The 23,009-nt window shown below is 44.5% G+C and overlaps 1 protein-coding gene across 2 annotated transcripts in view; it reads left to right on the top strand.

Moving 5' to 3' along the window:
- The window catches only part of LOC141130126 (uncharacterized), a 45,889-nt gene extending 25,190 nt beyond the window's left edge, over positions 1-20,699 (top strand). The window contains exons 2-3 of one of the 2 annotated variants that reach the window (XM_073618082.1): positions 3,335-3,766; positions 14,866-20,699. In XM_073618082.1, coding sequence (XP_073474183.1) covers positions 3,335-3,766; positions 14,866-15,089 — 656 coding nt within the window. In that variant the 3' untranslated portion in view covers positions 15,090-20,699. The remainder of the gene's footprint in view (positions 1-3,334; positions 3,767-14,865) is intronic. The other variant, XM_073618089.1, reaches the window with a different exon arrangement.
- The last annotated feature ends 2,310 nt before the right edge of the window (positions 20,700-23,009 follow it).

The raw sequence follows: 23,009 nt of genomic DNA, 5'->3' as shown, positions 1-23,009 counted from the left end.
GTGGATCACCTGGTACAGGGTCTGATGACGGTAGTGGATCACCTGGTACAGGGTCTGATAACGGTAGTGGATCACCTGGTCCAGGGTCTGATAACGGTAGTGGATCACCTGGTACAGGGTCTGATAACGGTAGTGGATCACCTGGTACAGGGTCTGATAACGGTAGTGGATCACCTGGTACAGGGTCTGATAACGGTAGTGGATCACCTGGTCCAGGGTCTGATAACGGTAGTGGATCACCTGGTACAGGGTCTGATGACGGTAGTGGATCACCTGGTACAGGGTCTGATGACAGCAGTGGATCACCTGGTACAGAGTCTGAAGACAGTGGTGGATCTCTTGGTACAGGGTCTGACAACAATAATGGATCATAGGGTCTGATTACAGCAGTGGATCTTTTGGTATAGGCCCAATAACAGTGGCAGACAACCAAGTATAGAGGAACATGACAGAGGTTAATCTCCTGGAGCGGGATATTAGGACTGTGGTTACACTACTGGTACAGGTACTGATGCTAGAAATTGATTTTCTAGTTTAAGGTGACAGCATTGGATATCTTGGTACAGAGAATGATGACAATGGTAGAGCTCCAAGTACAAGGCCTGTTGTGGATGTCCAGGTACAGGATCTGATGTCAAAGATGGTGGTAACAGAGATTGATCTGCTGGTACAGGGTCTGATGGAGAGTGGTAGATTTTCTGGTACAATGATAGATCTCCTGGCTCAGAGTTTGATGATCCGGTAAAAGTTATGAAGACAATTGTGGATCTCCCCATTCAAAGTATGATAACAGTAGTAGATCTCCTGGTGCGGGGTCTGATGTCAAAGACTGATGCACGAATACAGGGTCTGATAACAGTGGTAGACTTTCTGGTATGATGTCCAATGACAGTGATAGGTCTCCTTGTATGGCAACTGTGATGACAGCTGTGAATCACCTGGTATAGGATCTCATGACAGAGGCAGATCTCCTAGTATGTGGTTTGATGACTGTGGTAGATCTCTTGGTACAGGGAATGATAACAGTGGTGGAATGCTTGGTACAGGGTCTGATGACAGTGGTGGATCTCCTTGTACAGGATCTGATGACAGCGGTAGATCTCCTGGTACAGGATCTGATAACAGTGGTGGATCTCCTTGTACAGGATCTGATGACAGCGGTGGATGGCCTGGTGCAGAGTGTGATGACAGTGGTAGATGCCATGGTACAGGTTCTGGTGACAGTGGAGGATCTCCTTGTACAGGATCTGATGACAGCGGTAGATATCCTGGTACAGGATCTGATAACAGTGGTGGATCTTCTTGTACAGGATTTGATGGCAGTGGTGGATCTCCTTGTACAGGATCTGACGATAGCGTTGCACCTGCTTGTACAGGATCTGATGACAGCGGTGGATGGCCTGGTACAGAGTCTGATGACAGTGGTAGATGCCATGGTACAGGATCTGGTGACAGTGGTGAATCTCCTGGAACAGGATCTGATGACAGTGATGGATCTCCTGGTACAGGATCTGATGACAGTGATGGATCTCCTGGTACAGGATCTGATGACAGTAATGGATCTCCTGGAACAGGATCTGATGACAGTGATGGATCTCCTGGTACAGGATCTGATGACAGTGATGGATCTCCTGGTACAGGATCTGATGACAGTGATGGATCTCCTGGTACAGGATCTGATGATAGTGGTGGATCTGCTTGTACAGGATCTGATGACAGTGGTGGATGGCCTGGTACAGGATCTGATGACAGTGGTAGATCCCCTGGTACAGAGCCTGATGACAGTGATAGATCCCCTGGTGCAGGATCTGATGACAGTGGTAGATCTCCTGGTACAGGGGCTGATGACACTAGCGGATCACCTGGTACAGGATCTAATGACAGTGGAAGATCACCTGGTACAGGATCTAATGACAATGGTGGATCTCCTGGTACCGGGTCTGATGACAGTGGTGGATCACCTGGTACAGAGTCTGATGACAGTGGTAGATCCCCTGGTGCAAGATCTGATGACAGTGGTGGATCTCCTGGTACAGGATCTGTGACTGTGGAGGATGGCCTGGTACAGGGTCTGAATGACAGTGGTGGATCACCTGGTACAGGATATGATGACAGTGGAGGATCTCCCTGTACAGGGTCTGATGAAAGCGGTAGATCTTCTGGTACAGAGAATGATAAGAGAAGTGAAACTCATGGCATGGGGTTTGATGAGAGTGATGGATATCTTTGGTACAGGAACTAATGACAATGATAGATGTTCTGGTGTGGGGTCTGGTGACGTAGATTGGTCTCCTGGTCCAATGACAGAGACTGATTCTCCTGGTAAAGGGTCTAGTGACAGTGAATGAGCAGCCATGACAGTTTAGCTTCTTATCTGTCTGTCAGGCAATGTTCTATATGTTAAAAATTATATCCTAATTAGTATTTACATTATAGTTTATAGACAAATGATCAGTCATCCCAAAAGTTATATTTCAAGAAACCTGAACTGATGAAAATATGTATGTTGCAAACACTGACCTCCTGCTTCTGAAAATACTATGTGCCTGGATGATCCAGTAACTTAAAGTGGAAAGCAAGTCAAAACTCCACTAAGCTTAAATCTACTCCCACCCCCTTTCTAAGCCTACTCTATTTACCTTGTAAAAGGAAAGATATCTATACTTACCTGAAGTCTGAAGTCGCTCTGGTCCAATCACAGGATCGAACCCCAGCACCAGCTTCACTGTAGAGGGGGGACAGCCGAAAATGGATGCCCCATAGTGCCCCAAAGAAAGCCTATAGGCCACGTAGCCGTTGTCGATGATCTCTCCTCTTCAATAAAGCCAGCGCTGGAGAGATCATGACCAGATCACAGAGACTTCTCAATAGGTAAGTATAGGCATCTTTCCTTTTACAGGGTAGATAGAATAGACTTAGCATTCGGGTGGGAGCAGATTTAAGCTAAGTTAGGATTTGACTTGCCTTCTACTTTAAGTCCTTGCTGTCCCAGATCAGGATTTGGGCTGCACTCCCACTTCCTTTACTTTCCCCAGGTCAACGTCTCAGAAAATATTGAAGCTGTTGGATCAGGATGACAGCCTGAAAGCTAAGCAGTTTTAGGAGTGGTCAGCAATTGCATCTTCAGTATTTCTGTTGGCGCAGGTTTCCTTCCAATTATATGTGAAGTCTGGTGGACTATGTCAATCTCTGGCTATATCTCACAGTCTCCAGCATGTTCAACCCACCAGCATTGAGCAATTGATATAGCAGTTTTAGGTGGACTGGACCTTTTGAATCTTTGTAATCTCTCACATACAAAAACTGCTCTTCTTTTTATCTCGCCCGGTGTCAGGTGCTGTCGAAAACTTTACGATTTCCATGGCTCAGAAGGACGTGACGGGGTACGAGAATGGCTCCATCCTGCTCTCTGTGTCCTACACAATAGTCAAACAGGTCCGCTGGTTTCAGATACGATGGGATCGCCTTAACCAGACAGCGGAGGTCCGGAATCGCTTTAACCACCTGCTTATTTGTACCATTAGAGATGATGGCACCGGGAAAAAGACTATTACAATGTTTCCAACTGATGGCTATGAGAAGCGGATGAGGGTATTTCCAGAGAATGGATCTCTGATTATCCAACATTTGAAGATGGAGGACAGTGGGATATACAGGGTCTCTATGATGGACAATAATCAAACCAAATATTTTGACATCAACCTTACGGTAAACTATGACCAGACACACGGTAAGAACACTACCATCAGCTACGGCCAGACTCGCGGTAAGAACTGTGTCTTACGTCTGGCCTAGTTCTATACTGTTTTAGGTCACTGGGCACGCCTTAGTAAGAGAACCCGGTACATGTTCACAGTAACAGGACATTATGTGAAGGAGGTAGAACCCATAATCATTGTCTTCCCCATATTCCTGTAGCATACTTACTAACATCAGAAATTCAGAACAAGGGAGAATATGGAAGGGAAAAAGCATGAAAAAGTGGGTGTGGCTACATTATGCTCAATATTGGATGTGGCTTAAAGGACCACAAAAACTGGTGCTTTCCCCATGCAACAGGTTCACTTTAATGGTGGCCCAGCTGCTGCTTGGACTTTTCTTTCCTTCCTTCCTTTACATATTTGGAAGTATGACCAAAGGGGTCTCAAACTGGTGGCCCTCCAGCTGTTGCAAAACTACAAGTCCCATCATGCCTCTGCCTGTGGGAGTCATGCTTGTAACTGTCAGCCTTGCAATGCCTCATGGGACTTGTAGTTTCCCAACAGCTGGAGGGCCGCCAGTTTGAGACCCCTGACCGTGACATTATTATATTTATTATGTTTTTTTATTATTATTATTATTATTTAGGAAAATGTAATGTAGCACCCTGATGTTTAGGCAGGGTTGCTCTTAAATTTATTTGCCAAGTGATAGTTGCCTTGGCCAATTGCTAGGGGGTCAACTGACTTCGCCCTAATTCTGGAATTGCTGCACTTCTCTCTTTTGTCGCTGGGTGGCCGAGTACCTGACGACATTAGACAAGACAAGGGCATTACAAGGACAGATTAGGAGTATATGGGGTATCTCACCCAATGGGCAGGGGTTTTCTTGAATCCCTTGGCCTGTTGGGAGAACCTATTTATTTGGGTGGAGTGAGGTGATCGGTGTTCTGTGCCACCTAGATGGCTGTCTGGGTGGACGTGTGTTGTGCTGCCCCGTTCTGCTAGGCCAGAGCCTGAGGCCTATCCCGGGGGACATCTGGCTGCTAGGCTGTCTGAGGACCTATCCAGAAGCAAGAGAGAGCAGCGTAGGGTTTGGACTGCAGCTTGCAGTCCAACCAGAAGGGACGGTTCTGCCGGCCAGGGAAGCTGTCGTGGTTGGAGGTAGAGGGGAAGCTGTCGCCACTAAGGGACCAACCACCTTGTTACCAGAGACCACCGTGAGTAGCTGAAGCAAGTACCAGAGCAGCATTCTAACCAACCGGGGACGGTGAAGAATTGGGATACTTCAGCAGGTGACAAGCCAGGGACCCAGCCAGTGGAGGTGATGCTTGCAGAGCAGTCTTGTGTGCCAAGCCAGGGACTGAGTAGGCCAGTGGGGTGACGCTTGAGGAATATCTGTGAATGCCAAGCTAGGGACCCAGCAGGGAAGCGGGGGTGACGCTTGAGGAAGATACTGAGTGAGAAGTATAAACAGAATAGTCCGTGCTACTACCCATACACCACATAGATAGCAGAGCTCCCAGCTGCTCGATCCACAGTCGCTGGCTTAGTATAGTAATGTAGAAAAAATTATTTGCACTCCGGTTGTTGCTCTTAAAATGTCTTCATTTTATTGAATAGCCGCAGTGAACAAACGCAGATTAAGTCAGTTGACGCGTTTCAGCCTATAAGGCTTTAGTCATAACCACCATAACCAGTGGTTATGACTAAGGCCTTATAGGCTGAAACGCGTCAACTGACTTAATCTGCGTTTGTTCACTGTGGCTATTCAATAAAATGAAGACTTTTTTTCTACATTTTTTTCTACATTGCTGAGTGAGAAGGTTGTAAGAGCCCAGGAGATCCAGTGGCAGTGGATCAGCAAGTCTAGTGAGAGAGGAGATTTTAGAGGAGAAGTAAAGAAGTTCGTTACAACTTGTGTTAGAAACTGTTGCAAGACTGTTGCCATAGGAGACAGCGGTCCTACTCATGCAGATGTGGTGTCTTGCTGGATGCCTTTCCCTGCATGGCCGTCTGCCTGTAGAAGTCTCGGAGTCTGCCAATTAACGTTGCAACTACCTAAGGGTGTCCTGTCCCTAACCCTCTCTCCCACAGTTCTGTTCAAGAGCAATGGTGTGCGCAGCCCATTGCATTAGGGTGTGCACCCCAAAGCTCAAACACACATGCGTGTGTGTGTCTATATATATATATGGGCTCTATCTATCTATCTATCTATCTATCTATCTATCTATCTATCTATCTATCTATCTATCTATCTATCTATCTATCTATCTATCTATCTATCTATCTATCTATCTATCTATCTATCCCTGTCACATTGAGATCCCTGCCAGCACAGTGAAAGAGAAGTGCATAAACACTTCTTGGTAAGAGGGAGATTTTTCCCATTTCCCCTCTGTGATAATGCTAATGCACACTAGGTGATTAGGGTGTGCCCAGGCACACCTGGCACACCTATGTTAAAGAGACAATAAATCTCTTTGCATTCAAGAAGTGTCTGGCGCCCATTGATCTACCTTGCATTACACCCACCATGCCTCGTAACCCACTCCACACAGAAGGATGTCAGCTGGTCCTAACTCTGGAGGTTCTCATTAGACCAAAGGGCGGCCTGGGACTTGGCTACAGTAAGAAAAAAACACAGTCCACAGTCATACACTATTATTATTATTATTATAATACATTTATATAGCTCTGACATATACTGCAGTGCTGTACAGTTACTCTACTGTTCCTCTCTATCTACACCTATCAATTTGCTCAGAGCAATTGGATATGATACTTGTCCTTTGCACTGATTGACATGCAGATGAGCACTTTAATGGAAATATGGAACAGCATAATGTACAATGACTTGCCACATGACTCGTACTTGTGAACACTACACCGGTATTTCAATATAAAAGTATTTTTTGGTCTTTTGATGACTGCTGGAGAGAGGAAACCATGGCTATGACAATTTTTCATTAGCAGATCTTTTACACAGTGCAGTAGAGAAGCTGACACACCGTGAGTGCGGGGCCCCTGGGGCCCCCTAGGAGCTGTCAGTGGTAGATAGTCATAGGTAGACAGCACAGAGCTCCTGCTGAGAATGGAGTCAGTTGAATACAGTGGGGGGGCGCACACACCCGGGGGGGGTCAGGGGGGTCCAAGCCACACTTCCAGCTTACATCTGAGAGTTGGCTCAGTAGTGTTCGGAGGGAGTAACCCATTCTACCACTTCTGTCAACGGAATGCTCTATAGACGAGACAAACACGCCATCAAACCTTCACACACCTACAGCTCTTCTCTGAAGGGGGTCTCAGGATGTCTCTCTCTCTACATATATTTGTCATATATTCCTTTTCAGTGTCAGGAAATCAACTCTCCCCTCCCAGCAGAAAGAGTCATAACTTACCCTAAGTATCTTTCACATTACCCTCCCCCCCCCCCCAACACTTGCAGTTCTCATACTGATACGCCCTGTATCTCTCACAATACCCCTCCCTGTAACCATAACATTAACGTTCCCTATAAGCCGTTTGTTTTTCAAATACACTATTTTGTCAAAAGTATTGGGACGCCTGCCTTTACACACACATGAACTTTAATGGCATCCCAGTCTTAGTCCGTAGGGTTCAATATTGAGTTGGCCCACCCTTTGCAGCTATAACAGCTTCAACTCTTCTGAGAAGGCCGTCCACAAGGTTTAGGAGGGTGTCTATGGGAATGTTTGACCATTCTTCCAGAAGGGCATTTGTGAGGTCAGGCCCTGATGTTGGACAAGAAGGCCTGGCTCGCAGTCTCAGCTCTAATTCATCCCAAAGGTGTTCTATCGGGTTGAGGTCAGGCCAGTCAAGTTCCTCCACCCCAAACTCCCTCATCCATGTCTTTATGGACCTTGTTTTGTGCACTGGTGCGCAGTCATGTTGGAACAGGAAGGTGCCATCCCCAAACTGTTCCCACAAAGTTGGGAGCATGAAATTGTCCAAAATGTCTTGGTATGCTGAAGCCTTAAGAGTTCCCTTCAATGGAACTAAGGGGCCAAGCCCAACCCCTGAAAAACAACCCCCACACCATAATCCACCCCCCCCCCCCCCATCAAATGATTTGGAGCTTTGGACAATTTCATGCTCCCAACTTTGTGGGAACAGTTTGGGGATGGCCCCTTCCTGTTCCAAAATGACTGCACACTAGTGCACAAAGCAAGGTCCATAAAGACATGGATGAGCGAGTTTGGGGTGGAGGAACTTGACTGGCCTGCACAAAGTCCTGAACCCGATAGAACACCTTTGGGATGAATTAGAGCTGAGACTGCAAGACAGGCCTTCTCTTCCAACATCAGTGCCTGACCTTCACAAATGCACTTCTGGAAGAATGGTCAAACATTCCCATAGACACACTCCTAAACCTTGTGGATGGCCTTCCCAGAAGAGTTGAAGCTGTTATAACTGCAAAGGGTGGGCCAACTCAATATTGAACCCTACAGACTAAGACTGGGATGTCATTAAAGTTCATGTGTGTGTAAAGGCAGGCGTCCCAATACTTGTATACTATACTAGTGTGTGTGTGTGTGTGTGTGTGTATGTATGTATGTATGTATGTATGTATGTATGTGTGTGTATGTATATATATATATATATATATATATATATATATATATACACACACACACACTAGTATAGTACACTATGCTGTCTATACTTGCATGTTTGTTTATTTTTGAAAGTGTCACTTATTTTGTATTATGCTGCCTTGGACAAGATGAAGCATTTAACCTTATCCTGTTGCCCCCTCTTGCATTGCACTTTGTCCAGGCCAGTTGTGACAAGTGTTTGGCCCCTGATTGTACACGGGCACTTTGACTAAGGCACTGCTACAAGAAAGCAAGTACAGACATTAGTGTTCCACACCTATTTTACATTAAGTTCCCCTTCGTTCTCTAACTTTCCCATCTCCCTACCCTCCAACATGCTCACACTAATCTTTGCTATAAGGTTCTCTCTCCTCAAACTCTCATGTCTTTACCCCCCCCTCCCCCTCCAACCCCCCAACCTGTACATATCTCCCTCTCTTCTGCCCACTCAGTATTACTGCACTTATCACCTCCTGCTCATTCTAAGCCCACGCAGTATCGCCACTTCCACTCCACTGCCCTCCTATAAATCCTACTCCCGCCTTACCACCCTCCCCCTCCTACTACTCCTAATGTCTGAGGACATCGCACCAAACCCCGGCCCTCCCACACCCAATTCCCACTCCCAAAATTGGCCATCTACCTCCTCCAACCGTAGTCGTAACTCTCACCTTCTCATCCCAATTCCTCTGATTCCACAAGTCAGCCCCCCTCTTTCATGTGCCCTCTGGAATGCCCGCTCGGTCTTCAACAAACTAGCTGCTGTCAATGACCTTTTCCTCTCCAAATCCCTTGATCTATTTGCTATAACCGAAACCTGGCTCCAGGAATTCGACACTACCTCTCCAGCTGCCCTGTCCCACAGTGGCCTCCTCTGGACTCACTACACCAGACCCAGTGGATGAAAAGGAGGTGGTGTTGGACTTCTCTCCCCATAATGCACCTTCCAGGTTCTTCCCACACCTCCCTCTCTTTCCCTCTGCTCTTTTGAAGTGCACTGCATTCGTCTTTTCTCTCCAGGTCTGAGGGTCGCAGCCATTTATCGGCCTCCCGGACCAGTGTCACATTTTCTGGATAACTTCTCTGCATGGCTACCCTACTTTCTCTCCTCTGAAGTACCTGCCATCATCCTAGGTGACTTTAACATTCCAATCAATGTTAATACAGCAACCACTTCTCAACTACTCAACCTAACCTCCTCTTTAAACCTAACATAATGGACACAAACCACCACTCACTCCAATGGCAATACTATCGACCTTGTATTCTCCCATCGCTGCACTCCCTGCAACCTCTGTAACACCCCCTTTCCTCTCTCTGATCACAACCCTATCCGTCTTACACTCCCCTTGTCTCCTACATCCCATGCTGCCAACCCACAAACCACTACCTGCAGAAACTTTCGCAACATCAACCCTTCCCTTCTTCATTCTGCTACTGATGGCCTTTATGACAAAATTGCACCCCTGTCCTGCCCAGACCTAACCACTTCCATCTACGACAACACGCTGTCATCCTCCCTAGATGTACTTGCTTCTCTTTCTACACGCAGAACTAGGCCACATCTGCCACAACCCTGGCAAACAGGCGACACCAGAAGTCTCAAGAGATACAGCCGTGCTCTTGAGCAAGCATGGTGTAAATCTAAGTCCCTGCAAGACTTTACCCTCTACAAATCTGCTTTTCTCAAATACAACTCCTGCCTCCACACTGCTAAACAAACCTACTACAACACTCATCAAAACCCTCTCATCCAAACCTCGTCAACTTTTTTCTACCCTTAATTCCTTACTGCCCCCACCCACCAACTTGCTTACCGCTCAACAGATTGCCAACCATTTCAAAAGCAAAATCGACACAATTTGCAAGGAGATATCCAGCATTCAACTTCCTTCCCTACCTAACACATCAGGTCCAACACCACACTCAATACTCTCCTCCATCTGCCCAGTTACCATTGATGAAGTTGCTAAACTCCTCTCCATGGCCCACCTCACCACCTGTCCCCTCACAATTACTGCAACCACCTTCCCACTCTGTCCTAAACTCCCTAACCTACATCTTCAACCTCTCCCTCTCCTCCGGCACCTTTCCTTCCCCGCTCAAACATGCACTGGTTACCCCCATATTTAAAAAACCCTCTCTAGACCCCACCTGTTTGAATAACTTAAGACCCATCTCCCTGCTCCCATTTGCCTCCAAGCTCATCGAACGCCTTGTCCATGACCGAATGAGTCGCTACCTCACAGACAACAACCTTCTCGACCCCCTACAGTCCGGCTTCCATCCTACTAATTGCTAAAACCAATGCCAATTACCCCATACTTATACCCTTAGACCTCTCTGCTGCCTTCAACACAGTTGACCACTCTCTCCTCCTCAGCAAACTACACTCCCTTGGCCTCTGTGATTCTGCTTTATCCTGGTTTTCCTCCTACCTATCTCAGCACACTTTCAGTGTCACTTACAACTCCATCTCCTCCGCTCCTCTTCCTCTCTCTGTTGGGGTACCCCAAGGCTCCGTCCTTGGGCCTCTCCTTTTCTCACTCTAAACCTCTTCCCTGGGCCAGTTGATAACCTCCTATGGCTTCCAATACCACCTCTACGCCAATGACACCCAGATCTATCTCTCCACTCCTCAACCCTTGTTATATTTCCTCCTTCCCAGTCCCCCCATGACTTTACCATTAAGATCAACAGCACAACCATTAGTCCCTCCACACATGCCAGGGTGCTACGTGTAATCCTTGACTCTCCTTCAGCCCCCACATCCAATCGCTGGGTAAATCCTGCCACCTTAACCTCTGCAACATCTCCAGAATTCGACCCTTCCTGACTAATGACACCACAAAGCAACTTATTCACTCCTTGATTATTTCCCACCTTGACTACTGCAACTCTTTCCTTAATGGTCTACCCTTATGCAGGCTATCCCCCCTTCAGTCTGTTATGAATTCTGCTACTAGACTAATACGCCTCACTAACAGATCCGTGACTGCTGCCCCTCTCTGCCAATCTCTTCACTGGCTTCCCCTCCCCCACCGTATAAAATTCAAAATGCTAACCACAACATACAAGACCATCCACAACATCACCCCCAGCTACATCACCAACCTCATCTGCAGATATCACACAAATTGTCCCCTCTGCTCCTCCCAGGACCTCCTGCTCTCTAGCTCACTTGTTACCTCCTCCCATGCTTGCCTTAAGGACTTCTCCAGAGCCTCTCCCATCCTCTGGAACTCCCTGCCCCGGTATATCCGATCAGCTCCTAACCTGTCCACCTTTAGGAGATTCCTGAAAACTCACTTATTCATGGAAGCCTATCCCACACCCATCTAACAACTGTCCCAGAGCCACCCCCATCAAATCATTCTGCGCATCTATTACCTTTTGTACCAACACCCCCTCCCTTTCGAATGTAAGCTCTACGAGCAGGGCCATCCTGTCCCTTCTGTATTGGACTGTACTGTAATTGTGCTGTCCCCCCCCCCTACATTGTAAAGTGCTGCGTAAACTGTTGGCGCTATAAAACTCGTGTATAATAATAATAAAGACAGGCTTCACAATACTTTTGACAATATTGTGTATATTTGTCATATATTCCTTTTCAGTTTCAGCAAATCAAGTCTCCCAGCAGAAAGAGTCATAACTTACCCTAAGTATCTTTAACATTATCCCCCCAACCCTTGCAGTTCTCATACTGACACCCCCTGTATCTCTCACAATAACCCTCTCTGTAACCATAACATTAACGATCCCTATAGCCCATTTGTTTTTCAAATATATTAATAGTAAAAAGGCAAGGTAAGAACATATTGTCCCCATAAAGGATGATCAGGGGAGGTTAGTGACAAGGAGAAGGCAACTGTATTAATAAGTTCTTCTGAAGGAAAAAAAGGGGTATAATAAACAGGCCCATAGTGTTAATAACCTTGTATTGAATGTACCTTTGTGGCTAACAGAAACCAGTGTTCAAAAAAGACTAGAAAACCCTAACGTGAGTAAATCACCAGGAGCGGATGGCTTACACCCAAGAGTTCTCAAAGAACGTAGCCAGGTTATAGCAGTTCATTTTCCCTAATTTTTAAGGAGAGCTTACTGATGGGAATAGTAACAGCTGATTGGCAAAAAAGCAAATGTGATACCAATATTTGTAAGGGCAGAGATATGAAAGACTAAAGACCAGTCAGCCTAACATCAATAGTATGTAAACTATTGGAAGGCATGATAAAAGAGCTCATCAAAAATTGCTGATGAAAATAGTATTATTAGCAGTCGCTAACATGGACTGACTGTTCTTGCCAGACCAACTATTTAACATTCTATGAAGAGGTGATCCATAATATACATAGAGGAAAGCCTGCAGACAGAGTGTTATGGATTTCGCTAAGGCATGTGATACAGTACCCCACAAACGATTAATTTAAAAATGAAGGTCTATTGGCATTGATGACATGGTACAGTATATACCTAGATAGAAAACTGGTTGCAGGAGCATGTCCCAGGGGTGTGGTGATTAACGGTATATTTTATGAATGGTCTAGATTTGTAAATGGGGTACCCCAGGGCTCCATCCTTGGACCAATTCATTTTAACCACTTCAATATTGGACACTTTCACCCCCTTCCTGCCCACTTGAAACTCTTCCACTAACCTCCTGTAACCCTAATCCTCCCTGTAACACTAACATAAACCCTCAGTGTAACCTTAACACTATTTCCCCCTTTTGACCTTAACACTAACCTTCCCTGTAACTTTTTCACTAACCCCCCGTAACAGAAATCCTCCTTGTAACACTAACAAGAACCCTCTCTGTGATCTTAACACCAATCCTTCCTGTATTTCTAACACTGACCTTCCCTTTAACGTTAATCACAAAGTTTCCCTGTAACCCTGACTCTAACCCTCCCTGTAACACTAATCCACTCTGTAACCCTCACACTGACTTTACCTGTAATCTATTCCTAACATTAATCCTTGCTGCAACCATCACGCTAATCCCCCACCCCCCACACGTGTTACCCTAATTCTGACCCTTCCTGTAACTCCTACACTAACCCCCTGTAACACTAACCCTCCCTGTAACCCTAACACTAATCCACTCTATAACCTTAACACTAACACTCAAAACTCTTACACTAACTTCCCTGTAAACCTAATCTTCACTTTAATACTAACATGAACGCTTAGTGACCTACACGCTAACCCTCCCTTTAATCCTAACACTAATCCCTTGATACCTTAACTCTTACACTAACCCTACATTTAATCCTAACACTAATCCTCCATGTAATCCTGACATTAACCCTCTGTGATACCCTAACTCTCGCACTAACCCTACCTTCAATCCTAACACTAATCCTCCATGTAATCCTGACATTAACCCTCTGTGATACCCTAACTCTCGTACTAACCCTACCTTCAATCCTAACACTAATCCTCCCTGTAATCCTGACATTAACCCTCTGTGATACCCTAACACGTACACTAACCTTACCTTTAATCCTAACACTAATCCTCTTTAACCCTCACACTAACCCCCCTGTGATACCCCAACTCTTACACCAACCCTACCTTTGATCCTAACACTAATCCTCCCTGTAACCCTGACTTTAACCCCCCGTAATACCCTAACTATTACATTAACCCTACCTTTAATCCTAACACTAATCCTCTTTAACCCTCGCACTAACCCCCCTGTGAAACCCCAACTCTTACACCAACCCTACCTTTGATCCTAACACTAATCCTCCCTGTAACCCTGACTTTAACCCCCCCGTAATACCCTAACTCTTACATTAACCCTACCTTGAATCCTAACACTAATCCTCTCTGTAACCCTCACACTAATGCCCCGTAATACCCCAATTCTTACACTAACCTGCCTAACGCAAACCCTCATTGTAACCCTCACACTAATCCTCCCTGTAACCCTAACACTTGAAAATCTTATACTAACCCCCCATAACCTTAATCCTCCCTGTAACACTAACATGAACCCTCAGTGTAACCTTAACACAAATACGTCTTGTAACCCCAACACTAATTTTCCCTGTAACTCTTGCTCTAATTTTCCCATTCATCTTCCAGTAAGCCACCACTGGTTCTGGCTGTATAAGAAGTGTGGTAAGATCACCCCAGATAGCAATTAGGCTCCACCCAGTCACATCTAACATGAAAGGAAATGCCATGGCCGATGTATCACTGTAACTGAAGAGAACCCTGAAAACCTTGTTTTGTAACCAAGCCATGCATTTTTTTTTTTAGATTTTGGTGCTAATTTTGAAGAAATTTCGGCACAGGTGAAAACCATCAGAGGATAACCTCTGGTTGGGTCTGGGTCAGAGATGTCATTAGGCACTGAGTTATGGGCCACAGATAATGCATCACTGCATTGTATACATCTTTATCTCTTAGCATTATAGCTGTATGTCACCATTTTAGGCCTACTGACTCATGGTGGCATCAGTAAAAGGTTGTGATAGGGTGGACAAAACGATGGTGGACTTGTATGTATATTTCAAAATTGTCATCTCTCATTCCAGATGTGGAGAATGCGTTCACCATGGACAAGGAGCCATCGTTGGAAGAACAGTTTACCTGCTCCTGCAACAACAGTGGTGTGGATGTTCCCACCTCGGCCTGGATCATCCTCTGCAGTCGACTGTCCTCCGTCCTCATCACTATTCTAGTCTTTCTTGCCCTCCATATCCAAGGCAGGAGGGCCCAGAGGCAGAGAATGTTGTCTCGGCTCTATAAATACCGTTAGTCATGCCTACTCTTCTGAACCTTGTGACTGTCAAAGATTGGACTTTCTTCACATATATTGACATATGATGACCTGTGGAAAAAGTTGGCATGGTGCCGCCCCCCCCCTTGAACTTTCCCATCAGACTTATATCTGCTCAACTATCCTGATACCATAGCATAATATAAGTCAATGTAATCAAGATTAGAAGCACAGATCTCACCCCAGCTCAACTGCTGAATCCACGATTAAATGCTAGAGACTGGTGACCAGGCTGGGATGTTCCATCCCCAACACTGTCAATCCATGGTAAAAAATGCTGGCAACTTGGTGTGCTCTTCTTGTTGAACTTTATTGGCTACGTATGAATTGACACAGTATGCACAACACTAACACGTTTCATCAAACTATGAGGAATGCTGTATTAGCCAAAACACGTTAGCATTTTGTATACTGTGTCAATTACTATGTAGCTGATAAAGTTTGTTAGGAAGAGTACACTGAATTTCTGGCATTTTTTTTTTTTTTACCATGGAATGTATCCAAGATTGGTGTCATGATCCTGATAATCTATCTACCTCTCATGCATTGAAAAAGTGCTACTGTTCTTTAGCCTGTTCCTACATTGCCCCCGGAGATCCCCTTGATCCAGCTGAAAGCATTGAACATGGGGCCTTCAGGATCCCAGCACTGTTCCTGTAGGGAACACCTACAAGGCAACCTTGCCTGGCCAAACCAGCACTCACTGGGGAACTTTCACACCCATCCTGACCTAGCCAACAATGGACCCTACTGCGACCCCAATATGTAGAGGTATTTCCAGGAAACATCCCTATACAGGAGGTTAGAGGAAGGAGACGGCCCCATGAAGAATGCCTTTTCAGTTTTTGACTAATTTAAAGAATTGTGGAGTGAGAGGAGAGACCTGCTACCTATCTCGTCCACATCAGTGCCTGACCTCACAAATGCGCTTCTGGAAGAATGGTCAAACATTCCCATAGACACACTCCTAATCCTTGTGGACAGCCTTCCCAGAAGAGTTGACGCAGTTATATTTGCAAGGGGTGGGCCAACTCAATATTGAACCCTACGGACTAAGACTGGGATGCCATTAAAGTTCATGTGCGTCTAACGGCAGGTGTCCCAATACTTTTGGTAATACTCCATATTCCCATCACACACGTTCCTGGATAAAGCTCTAAAGGATTTGGGTGCTGCAGCAATGACCAGCTGAAAAGTGGTTTAAAAAATTCACAATGAAGGTATTTGCCAGCACACCACGGTTCGACAAGTTAGCGTCCAAACTGATTTTTTATTGCATGATCACATCATCAATACTTTTGGTAATGCAGTGTATATTGTCACCACATAGAAAACTATATAAAAACATGAGGTTTACTGTATAATTATTAAAAACACTCATGACACCTTATCCAATACACGGTTCACAAATCTTTTCCATTCAAAAATTCACATGTGAGCTCAACCCGTTTCGATTGATAGAACCTCTTCTTCAGGTGCACATGTGAACAAAATCAGTACAATGGAACCCGGTCTTTTAAAACCCAAGGATATACTGTATATGGTCTTCTGGAACAAGTTGGAATTGAATCATTTCCAAAGGGCACCAAATCCTCACACATGGGACGCCATAAGAACTGCGCCTGTTTCGATTGATAGAACCTCTTCTTCAGGAGAACATGTGAACAAAATCAGTACAATGGAATTCGGTCTTTTAAAACCCAAGGATATACTGTATATGGTCTTCTGGAACAAGATTGAATTGAATCATCATTTCCAAAGGGCACCAAATCCTCACACAAGGGACGCCATAAGAACTGCGCCCCACCAAATGTCAATCCAATCTCCATAGGGATGGCTACCCAATTTATAGATACCTGAAGACCATTCACTGCCCCCCCCCCCCCCATATAGGGTTCAGGATCGTCTGGATACCAAGTCAGTTATATGTCATATAGAGTAGTCCAGCATGTACATCCACCATCTTGCGGCCAATTGATTGATACTGACTGATGATAACTGTTCCAGTAGACCATGTACATCCTTGGCTTTAAAAAAACGAATTCCATTGTTCTGATTTTGTTCTTCTGAAGAAGATGTTCTCTCAGTCGAAACGCTTTGAGATCACACGTGGCTTGTTAAATGGTAAAGATTTGTGAGCCCCGTATTAAATATGGTGGCATGAGTGTTTTTAATATTTGTACATGAAACCTTATGTTTTTTTTTTTATATAGTTCTTGATGTGTTGCCAATATCCATATGCCCTCCATAATTACAACAATTTTGGTATCTTAGGGTTTATATACACTTTTATGTTTTTATACTTGGCCAGTAATTAAATGGAGGCCTCCAAAATATTGTTTGTGCTCAAGGTCCCTTTTTCAATTTTGTCCCCCCCCCACCAACGATTGCTACGTGTGAAATCTTCATCTGCAAATGGCCCTCACGTATCAAAGTCTGACAGCCTTCAAACCAACTCTGAGCAAATGTCTGACACCTTTTATTGAAGGTTTTTTTTTTCCACCTTTGTCTCAACTCAGCCTTGTGTGTTCCTATGAAGCCGACACGGCGAAGGAGTGACATCTTCACTGCCAGGACGATCAAATAAACCGAGAGATGAAACATGTGGCTGGTCCTTGTGACAGGAGATGAAACGTCTCTCAGGGCATGACGTGGAAAGCCTCTGAAGATGGTTTTAGACCTACAATGAATGAATGAATAGAGACGGCCAAATCTGTGCCGTGTCTGAGGATCCAAAGATTCTGGGATTAGAATTTTCATTTTCTCTTTTTTATTTTTCCCCTATAAAAAAACTTTTCTCTAGCCGTGTCATTATCCATCCCTGTGGAAAGTGTGTATTGTTGGAAACTGCCCCAAATATGCAACTAACAAGATTTATGTATTGTTATATTATGGGATGTACACACACATATATATATATATATATATACCGTATACACACTATATTGCCAAAAGTATCGAGACACCTGCTTTTACACGCACATGAACTTTAATGGCATCCCAGTCTTATGCCCTGTACACACGGTCGGATTTTCCGACGGAAAAAGTGCGATCGGATTGTGTTGCCGGAAATTCCGACCGTGAGCAGGATATAAAATTTTCCGACAACAAAATCCGATCGGTTAAATTCCGATGGTGTGTACACAAATCCGACGCACAAAGTGCCACGCATGCTCAGAATAAATTAAGAGACGAAAGCTATTGGCTACTGCCCCGTTTATAGTCCCAAACGTACGTGTTTTACGTCACCGCGTTCAGAACGATCGGATTTTCCGACAACTTTGTGCGACCGTGTGTATGCAAGACAAGTTTGGCCCAAAATCCGTTGGGAAAAATCAGACGGATTTTGTGGTCGGAATGTCCGTTCAATGTCCGATCGTGTGTACAGGGCATTGGTCTGTAGTGTTCAATCATAGGCGTGTGCGCGGGGTGTGCCGGGCCTGCCTGGGCACACCCTAATCGCCTGGAGCTGTCGCCCGAGATCTGCTCTGAAATGTTACATCCGGGCATTGTGTAGCCAGTGAAACATTGAGCAGATTGTGAGGCGAGAGCCGCTCAGTGTGTAAAACTATCAGCTAAAGCAGGGATTTGCAATTAGCGGACCTCCAGCTGTTGCAAAACTACAAGTCCCATCATGCCTCTGCCTCTGGGTGTCATGCTTGTGGCTGTCAGAGTCTTGCTATGCCTCATGGAACTTGTAGTTCTGCAACAGCTGGAGGTCCGCTAATTGCATATCCCTGAGCTAAAGTAACTGCTTGCAGAGAGAGAGAGAGAGAGAAAGAGACCAGCTGTCACAACTCAGCGGTGATGTGGGGGGGGTGGGCGGGACCGAAAGGACAACAAACACCAGCCAATGGGATGGGGTCTGGGCAGGCCGCTACGTGTATGTGGCTCCAACCCCCTTTCTTAAGCAGCCCAGTCATTGGCTGGTGTTTAATAGCTGCTCGGTCCCGCCCACACCCCGACATCACCGCGGAGTTGTGACAGCTGATCTTCTCCCTGCGCGCAGTTATATTAGCTGACAGCTTGGCGCACTGAGCGGCTCTCATCTCACGATCTCCTCTGTCAGTGCCGCAATCAGTGCCAATCAGTGCTGCCCATCAGTGCCAATCAGTGCTGCCAATCAGTGCTGCCAATCGGCAGTCTGCTCACATCATTGGTAATAAAAATATTCTGAAGCTTCCCTCCAACCACTTTGCATATGATCTATTTGTACCCTTTTTTGCATATGTATTCATGCATATGTATGTGTATACTATGTCTTTATTATATTGACATCTGATTTTTCTCAATTTGATGTACTATTTTTAGCACTATTTTTTTAATAATTCATTTCTAATACCCATTTTAGTGCTTTGTAGAAATAAGTCCCTTCTTTCCTCCTAATGACACAGACTTTGCCATTAGTGAGTGTGTAACCTCGCTGCAGTGTTCCACTCCATATCTATGTGCTGGTTTCACTGACAGTCTAGTCTTATTATCTACTTTTTAAGTATTTATTTATTTATTTGCTTTTTCCCTTCGTTATATTTGTTTTCATTTTTCTTTGGTAAAGGACACATCTTTGTATTTAACTTTATCCTATTTTGTTTAAATGTTCATACATCCTGTGAGAACGTTTGTATTATTTCCTCTTTCCACTCCCGCCCATAGCCCCGCCCACAGATTATAAGTAGCCATACCTGGGCAAACGTGTAGTCATTGGCTTGATGAAGGAACTGAAGTTCCGTAACGCGTCCCATTCTGGCTTGTGGTCCACGCTGATTGTTGCCCCCTCTGCTGATGTCACTTCCGGGATCTTCTGTTCCTCACTGATCCGGACAGCGTGATTTGTTCCATTGTTGTCTCCAGAGCCGTAGGACGTCCATCTGCAGGCTACCCTGGGATCTTCCGCTGCTATACACGGACATCCCTGGGATTTCTTAAACACACTGGGGACCCCTCTTATGCCGGACCACCTGCTTTATGAATATAGGACATGCCTTCATTTATTGCAGATCCTGTAAGCGTTTTTAATCCTTTTTTTAGGGATATTTAAAGTTTGTAATTCTGCACTTAGAGGCGCCTTTTGTTTGTCCTCTAGAGATTGCTCCTCTCTGCGAGTGCAGCCCTGAGTGCTGAAGAACATATATATATATATACACATTGGATCATCCTATAATTTTTTATATAGACATTTTTTAGATATAGACATTTTCTGCCTTTATTCAGAGCGCCCTTATATATATACTTTCATCTATTATTTTATATATATATACTGTGATTCTGTACTTGCCAAATATGCTGCAGAAATCTCCCTCCACTGAGCCTGGCTGCAGCCATTTTTACTGTGGGCAGCTGAAGCTGCTGCCTGTTCACTTCCTGGATTTACACAGACACACAGAGGACACAACTCCAACTCTGCAGCTCTCATTGGCCCTCTTATGACTCATCCCCCCCTCCCTTCCTGGCAAACTCTCACAAGAGTGAGAGAGAGAGCTGTCCATGATGTCATAATCCTAGGCTTTTTCCCAGACAGGAAACAGGAAGTTGGCTGTATACGGGATTTACTGGCAGAAAAAAAAAATGTTTTACTATCCAAAGTTAAAACAACAACAAGGGCAGAAGATTTAATAGATGGGCAGATAAAAAAAAAAAAAAAACACTTTAAGAAATTACCCCAATCTTCTCCTATTATATATTAAATATATTTAAAAATAAAGTTCATTGAACATTTTTTTTTTGTTTTGTTTTTTTTAGCTTTAATGCTGAGGTTTAACCATTTGACCTCCAGAAGGTTTACCCCCCTCCCTTGATGACCAGGCCATTTTTTGCTTTTTGGCACTGCATTACTTTAACTGGCAGTTGTGCAGTCATGCAACCCTGTACACAACTTAAGTTTTTATCATTTTGTGCTACAAATAGAGCTTTCTTTAGGTGGCATTAGATCACTACTGTGTTTTTGAATTTTTTGCGCTATATAAAAAAAAAAAAAAAAAAACTATTTTGAAAACAAAAGAATATTTTTTTACTTTCTGCTATAAAACATATCCAATGAAAAAAAAAAAAAAAATATTGAATTTCTTCATAAATTTAGGCCAATATGTATTCTGCTACATATTTTTGTTAAAAAAAAAAAATATCCCAATAAGTGTATATTGATTGGTTTGCATGAACATTATAGTGTCTACAAACTATGGGATATATATACTGGAAATTTTTCTTTATTTATTTGTTTTGTAATGGCGGCGATCAGCGACTTATAGCGGGACTGTAATATTGCGGCAGACAATCTGACACTAGCTGACACGTTTGACACTTTGTAGGAACCAGTGACACTAATATAGTGATCAGTGCTAAAAATGTGCACCGTCACTGTACTAATGACACTGGTTGGGAAGGGGTTAATTATTGAGGGCGATCAAAGGGTTAACTGCATGCTTAGCTGAGTTTAATGTAAGGTGCTTCTATTAAAGGATGTGCTTTTTGCAGGGAAACAAAAACCACCACATCCCCGCTGACAGGACAGAGCTCTGTGTCGGTTTACATTGACAGAGCTCCGTCTGGTCTCCCTCCTCGTCAATCAGCACGTGTTGGCGGTCATTCATGGGCCGCCACCCATTGATCGGCCTGTGCTATGTCTAATCGCAACACAGCCAATGCACGCGTGTGTGTGTGCTCCCTACCCGGTAATGCAGAATCATATATATATATATATATATATATACAGTATGTGATTCTTTTTTTTTTTTCAGAAATGTTTTTATTGGATAACAGTAGGAAGATTACAGTATTATCAAACAGCCGATTAGGAATCAAAGAACATTGGTTGTTGTGGGTAAGACAAATGCGTGGAAAGCCTGGATACCACAACGAGTCTCCTGAGTAAACAATCCAGAGGAAGATGAAGTGTTATGCAGGGTAAAAAGATCAACAGCAGTTACACTTCTGAGTAAATATTACTAAGTACCATAGCGTGTCTTTCTGTCTTGTGGTAAAAATAGTCAAGGGAGATTCCATATGCGTGAATAGTGGTGTGGGCGAAAATGAAAATGAATTCTTCCATTTCGGGTAATTTGTTAATATGTTTGAACCATTCATGGTCGGTATATGAGGGGAGCCCCAATGTCGGGGGAATGCACATTGTGGCTGCATTGATTAGAGGAAGGATTAATGGTGAGCTGGTATATCAGAGTGATGAAAAAGGCACTGGGCTGGGGTATGATTTAAAGCGTATGTGGATATCGACTCTGTAAGTTCTCGGACTTGTGACCAAAATGGTTGGATTAACGGGCATGACCACAAGATGTGTAACAAGGTGCCCGGGTTCTCCGTGAAGTCACGAGGTCACGTGACGCAACGCGTAGGATCCCGTCAACCATCCCACACGGCATTACACACTGCTCTAACCCAGAAGCTGTCAGTGTGAACCGGAAGCTTTGTACCAGGTGACGGCGTCCCGCCGCCATCTTTACCTGTATCCACAGTGTGTATCGCTTTTTACCCAGTGTTTGGAAAGTTTTTTTGGTAAAATAAAAATCATTTTTAACGAACTACACCATCGGAAGCCTCCTTGTCCCTTCTCTTTTTCCCCACTTGGTTGGACCGGAGCCCAGGATTCGGAATCGCTCCTGACTAGAAGCATCCTTAATACCAACACACCAGGAACCACCACCAGGGGACACACTCCAACTACTCCCAGACCATCACCTGTATCTACATCAAGGCTTTATTTTAAGCCCTTTAAGGTAAGGGCAATGGGAGACTTGTTTTAAGGGAAGGAAACCATCTAATCATTGATTGTATGTGAAAATACATCATCCAGCTAATTTTTCACCAAAGTGTCCTATAGGAAATTAGAAGTTCACACTTTTCACTATTATTGGACATTTCTTATTGGATTTGCACCATTTATTTGAT

The sequence above is a fragment of the Aquarana catesbeiana genome, linkage group LG01, assembly GCF_042186555.1.
Source record: "Aquarana catesbeiana isolate 2022-GZ linkage group LG01, ASM4218655v1, whole genome shotgun sequence".
NCBI lineage: Eukaryota > Metazoa > Chordata > Amphibia > Anura > Ranidae > Aquarana > Aquarana catesbeiana.
This window is presented reverse-complemented; position numbering and strand designations above follow the sequence as displayed.